This window comes from Chrysochloris asiatica, unplaced genomic scaffold, assembly GCF_000296735.1.
Source record: "Chrysochloris asiatica unplaced genomic scaffold, ChrAsi1.0 scaffold00122, whole genome shotgun sequence".
Taxonomy (NCBI): Eukaryota; Metazoa; Chordata; class Mammalia; order Afrosoricida; family Chrysochloridae; genus Chrysochloris; species Chrysochloris asiatica.
The window spans coordinates 4,282,773-4,289,356 of NW_006408640.1; the positions used below are offsets into that span (position 1 = coordinate 4,282,773).

At 38.4% G+C, this 6,584-nt stretch overlaps 1 protein-coding gene across 1 annotated transcript in view; it reads right to left on the reverse strand.

The window, feature by feature from the left end:
- Positions 1-6,584, reverse strand: part of RALBP1 (ralA binding protein 1) — a 101,676-nt gene that overhangs the window by 25,920 nt on the left and 69,172 nt on the right. Inside the window, exon 7 of the mRNA XM_006868710.1 lies at positions 1,196-1,303. Coding sequence (XP_006868772.1) covers positions 1,196-1,303 — 108 coding nt within the window. The remainder of the gene's footprint in view (positions 1-1,195; positions 1,304-6,584) is intronic.

Sequence of the window (6,584 nt, forward strand, 5' to 3'; positions counted from 1 at the left end):
TTAAAATTTATAGGCTTTTCACTTTTTTTTACTTTTTATTGTGAATTGAGTGAATAATAAAGACACTGCACCTCTAACAACTGACTTCCACCTACAAAGAATAAAATCAAAATATCTTAAAGGTTAACACCTTAGCAACAACTATCCATTCAGATCTTATATCATTACATTTTGGTATCCTAAACTGTGTGGGATTAGGAACAAACTGTTTCAAATATTTACAAAAATCTGATCTCATTACTGTGGAACAAATACCATTCATCTGTAAATGAGGCAAAATACCTGTAACTCAAACCTGTTTGTTGACTACATGAGATTAAGCAAAACATATAGAATGGTGTCAAATAAGCTGCAGTTAAGTGGTTCCAACTCACAGTGAGGGTTTGCAAGGAGCAGCTGGTGGGTGAGAACCATGGACAATCAAATGCTTATCCTAAAACGCCACACACCAAGACTCCAAAGCAATGCAGTCTTTTGTTGTTGTTGGTGGTGTATGTTGTATTTGGTTCTTCCTTTATGCTGTGTTTTTAAAACGTTAGACAAATAGGGAAGAAACTATCAAATAAGGAGTAATCACTCATCATAATATAGTTCTTCTGCATTAGCCTAACGTTTTAAAACACTGCATAGAGAGGACCAAATATAAAAGGCACCACCACTGACAACAAAAAATAATTCATTGCCGTCAAGTTGACTCCAACCCATAGCAATACTATAACACAGGGAAGAACTACCCCTTATGGTTTCCAAGACTGTAAATCGTCATGGAAGCAAACAGCCATGCTTCTTCGGTGTAGCAGCGAGTCTTAGAGTTGTTTTTGTTGTTGTTAAGTGCCGTCGAGTCGGTTCCAACCCATAGCGACCCTGTACAGGGTTTCTGAGGCTGTAAATCTTTACGGGAGCAGAACGCCTCATCTTTCTCCCGCGGAGCGGCTGGTAGTTTTGAACTGCTGGCCTTAAAGTTCGCAGCCCGATTCGTAACCACTAAGCTATCAGAGCTCCTTAGTCATAGAGTTAGCAACCATTATCTTAACCATGTGCCACCAGGACCCCTCTACAACAGGCGCAGTCCCTTAAACCTAAATCATCTTACAACTTTGGTTATAATCATTTTACACCTCTGTAGTTAAACTTCCCAAATTATAATTCAAAACTGAACATTAATATTCTTGCAAAAGAGAGAAAAGGAGATTACCTGGGCAAGGAGAATATTTATAACTTCTTCATTTTCATTCATTTCTTCTTTGGAAACATCTTCTTTTGAAAGACTGGCTATTTCCTGTGCAATCTTGGTTTCACACTCCTGCCAAGTTAACAAATGAAAAAGAACTGTTCAGCTGATATCTATATATCTTCAACACTCCCCACACAGTGGGAAGAAAAGGTTGGTATTTCATAGCTTTCTATAAGCTAGCTTCCTTTACATTTCCTTGAATTGAAGAAAGAATAGAAATAGTCAGATGAACCATTCAGAGACAAATACATGTTAACTGGGCTTAGTCTGTCTGAACTGGGAGAAACGCTCAATTTTGGTTTCTATGCTTCACCATCTAATACCCTTTCACATAAGTTACATTTTATGATTTTGTTTTACAGGAGTCTGGGGAAAGGAGTCAATTTTGTGTACAGTTAGATCAATTAATTTTGATAAACAAACATATAGTTAAGTGACCACCACCAACCACAATCATGACACAGGACATTTCTGTCACTACAATCAATTCCTTCTGCTACCATTCTGCTGCTCCCTGGCAACCACTGACCTGCTTTCTATCACTATCATTTTGCTAGAAAAAAACATCTTGTTTGGTAAAACAGAGGACCAATGAAAATAAGGTTAACCCTCAAGGAGATGGACTGACACAAGAACTGCAACAATGGCATAGGACCCAGCAGTATTTCATTCTGTTATCCTTAAGGTCACCATGAGAAAGAGCAACTAACAAGAATTCTTGCCTTTTCATGTAAGTTGAATCAATAATTTTTTGTCTGGCTTCTTCCACATAGCACAACATTTTAAAATTTTATCTATTTTGTTACTTGTATCAGTAGTTTTCTGAGGAACATTCCACATTATGAATATGAGTATACCCTAATTTGTATAGTCACTGACCAGTTTATGAACATTGAGTACTTTCTAGTTTGGGATATTATAAATAGAGCTTTTGCGATCATTTCATGTATTTTTTTTGTGGGCATATGCTTTCTCAAATACTTACGAGTGGGATTTCTGAGTCATATGGTAACTCTATACTTAACTTTTAAGAAACTATCAAACTGTTTCCCAAAATAACTGTACCATTATGCATTACCATGAACAATATACAAGGGACTTTCAAAAAGTTCACAGAAAAATTACATTACCTTTCAACTCTAATTTTCCATATGTTTTTGAAGCCTCCTCAGGTGAGAGTTCCAATTGCTTATAATTCTTGTCAACAACTGGTATCTAATTTAAGCCATTCTACACTTGGCATCTAGAGTCCAGGTGTGGCTCTGTGGGTTAATGCGCCAGGCTGCAAAGTCATTTGAACTGCAAGTTGGCGGTTCAAGCTCACCAGCCACTCCTCGCAAACCCTGTACAGGGTCGTTATTGACTCGACAGCACTTCACAACAATAACTTGGTATCTGATTTTACCATTATAGTTGTATCTCATTGCGGATTTAATTTATATTTCTTTAAGGACTAATGGTGAGTCCTGGTGTGGCGCTATGGGTTAGTGCACTAGACGGCAAAATTGGTTTGAACCTTAAAATTGCAATTTCAAGCTCACCAGCTGCTCCTCGGAAACCCTATACAACATCACTATGGGTCAGAACCAACTCTATGGCACAAATAATAACTAATGGTATTTAGTTTCATGTGCCTATATATCTTCTTTGGTAAAGTGTCTCTTCAAACATTTGGTTTTTAAATGTAATTGTTTTAAGATACAAGAATTGTATTTATATAGTTTAAGTCCTTCATCAGATTTTTTTTTTTAATATTTCACCATAACATGGGAATGAAAATGAAAGCATTATGAATAGCAGCAGAATATTGTCAGATATAGTGCTGGAAGATTAGCCCTTCAGGTTGGAATGCACTCAAAAAGTGACTGAGGAAGAGCTGTCTCCTCAAATAGAGTTAACCATAATGATGTGAAGGGAATTAAGCTTTTGAGACGTTCATTTGCTGATGGGGCACAACACAAAATGAGGAGAAACAGATGTAACCATCCATTAATAGTTGGAACATGAAAAGTACAAAGTATGAATCTAGAAAAATTACAAGTTGTTAATAGTGAAATGGAACGCATAAAGAAAGATATCCTAGGCATTAGTGAGCTGAAATCACCACTTGTCTATCAGGTTGTCATACTGTGGTGGCTTGCATGTTGCTGTGATGCTGGAAGCTATGCCACCGGTATTTTAAACAGCAGGGTTACCCATGGTGGACAGGTTTAAGCAGAGCTTCCAGACTAAGACAGACTAGGAAGAAGGAGTGGTAGACCACTTCTGAATAGCTGTTGTTGTTAAGTGCCATTGAGTCAGTTCTGACACACAGCAACCCTGTACAGGGTTTCTGACAAGCAGCTATAGGGTTTGAACTGCCCACCTTGTGGTCTGCAGTCCAGTGCTGATCCTACAGTGCCAAAACTGAATGGTTAACTACTGAAAATCTTATGAATACAGAACATTGTCAGATAAGTTGCTGTCAAGTGCTGAGTCAGTTCAGACAAACAGCAGAATGTATAGGGTTTCAAGGAGTCCTGGTGTGATGCTTCAGGATAATGCACTGGACTCAAGATCAATTTGAACCATAAGGATGGCGGTTCAAAACTACCAGCTGCTCCTCAGAAACCCCACACAGGGTCGCTCTAAGTTGGAACCTACCTGATAGTACTTAACAACAGAGGGCTTCAAAGGAGCAGCTAGTGAGTTTGAACTGCCAATCTAGTGGTTAGTAGTCCAGTGCTAATCTTACAACACCATAGGATATAGTACGGGAAAATAAGCTCCTCAAGTTGGCATTTAAAAACAACTGAGAAAGAACTGCCTAAAAGTAGAGCTGCCCATGATGATGCAAATGGAGTACAGCTTTTGGAACCTTCATATGATGATGAGGCACAACTGAAAATGAAGAGAAATAGCTGTAAGCGTGAGTTAATAATCAGAACATACAATGTACAAAGAAAGACGCGAGGAAAATTGGTAATTGTCAAAAATGAAAAGAAACACATAAAGATTGATATCCTAGGTATAAATGAGCTGAAATGGACTGGTATTGGCCATGCTGAATATGACAATCATAGTTTTTTTACTATGCTGGGAATGACAAATTCAATAGGGAAGGGGTCACATTCATCATCTAATAGAACACGGCAAGATGTACCATGAAGCGCAATATAGTCTGTGATACTTCTTCAGTCTGAAATTGATCAAATATGCAATCAAGATGTATTGATAATTACTGGTGATTGGAATGTAAAGGAAGGAACAAAGATGGAGAATCAATAGTTGGAAAATATGGACTTGGTGATAGAAATGATACTGAAGATTGCATGATAGAATTTTGCAAGACCAATGATTTATCAGTGCAAATACCTTTTTTTAACATCATACAAGGAAGGCACTTTATGCACATAGAGATCACCAGATGGGATACACAGAAATTAAACTGACTACACTGGTGGGAAGAGCTCAGTGTCATCAGCCCAAACATGGCTGGGGCAGACTGTGGAACAGACCTTAAATTGCTCATATGCAAGTTCAGGTTGAAGCGGAAAAAAATTAAAACATCTCCTCGGGAGCCAAAACAGAGCCTTGAACATATCCCACCTGAATTGAGAGAACAGATTTGATGCATTAAACACTAATGACCAAAGACCAGAAGAGTTGTGGGATGACATCAAGAATACCATATAGGAAAGTAAACAGTTGTTAAGAAGAAATACAGAAAAGACCAAAATGAAAGACAGAAGAAGACTAAAACTTGCTCTACAGTGTAGAGAGGCTAAAGTAAATGGAAGAAATGAAGAGATGAAAAAGCTGAACAGAAAATCGTCAAAGGGCAATTTGAGAAGACAAATTATCATGAAAAGTGCAGACACCAGAACTTAGAAAACAAAAAGAGAAGAAAACACTTAGCATTTTTCAAACTAAAACAATGGAAAAAATACAAGTCTTGGCTTGCAATATTAAAGAATTCTATGAGAAAAATGGGAGTCCTGATGTGGCGCTGTGGGTTAATATGCCAGACTGTAAAGCCATTTGAACTGCAAGGTCGGCAGTTCAAGCTCATCAGCTACTCCTTGGAAACCCTATACAGGGTCGTTGTGGGTTGGAACCAACTCGATGGCACTTAACAACAACAACAATGGGCAAAATGGAATCCTGGTGTGGCGCTGAAGGTTAATGCACTGGACTACAAAGTTGGTTTGAATCACATGGTCGGCAATTCAAGCTCACTAGCTGCCCTTTTGAAAATTCTATACAGGATCACTATGGGTCAGAACTGACTTAACAGCACTTAACAACAACAAAATGGGCAAAAAACAACAAAATGATGCAGAAAGCATCAAAAGAAGATGGAATGAATACACAGAGTCACTGTACCAAAAAGAAATAAATGGTCGACGTTCAGTCCTTTCAAGAGGTAACATATAATCATGAACCATAGTTACTGAAGGGAAGAAGTGCAAGCTTCACTGAGAACACTGGTGAAAAACAAGGCACCAGGTACCGATGGAATTGAAATGTTTCAACAAATGATGCAGGGTGGAAAGCACTCACTAGTGTATGCTAGGAAATTTGGAAGACAGCTACCTGGCCAACTGATTGGATCCATATTTCATAGAAAGGTGACCAACAGAATCTGAATATTATTGAACAATATTGCTGAAGATAATTCAAAACGGCTGCTACAGTACATTGACAGTGGTTCAAGCTGGATGCAGATGAGGGCATGGAATGATAAATATCACTGCTGCCATCAGATGGATATTGGCAGAAAGCAGAGAATACCATAAAGATGTTTACTTGGGCTTTATTGAAAGCAAAAGCTTTCAACTGTGTGGATCATGACAAGCTATGAGTAATATTGTGAAGAATGGGTATTCCAAAATACCTAATTGTGCTTATGAGAAATCTATACATACACTAAGAGGCAGTCACAGTCGTTTGAAAAGATCAAGGTGACACTGAATGGTTTAAAATCAGGTAAGGTGTGCTCCAGGATTGTATCCTTTTCCCATATTTAATTCAATCTGTACGATGAGCAAATAATCCAAGAAGCTGGATTATATGAGGGAGAATGTGGCATCAGGATTGGAGGAAGACTCATTAACAACCTACGATATGTAGACGCTATAACCTTGTTTGCTAAATGTTGACAAGGGCTTAAAAAAAAAAAACAACACAGCCTTCAGCATGTGCTGCCCCTTAAAGAAATGAAAACAAAAATTCTCACCATTAGAGAACAAACAAGATGGCGGATCGGGTAGACCTATAGCAGAGAGCTCCGCCAACAACAACACAGAATACCCGACCAAGCAGGCTCAGGGGATGGTCCCAGAACTCTGAACCACATACAAAGGAATAC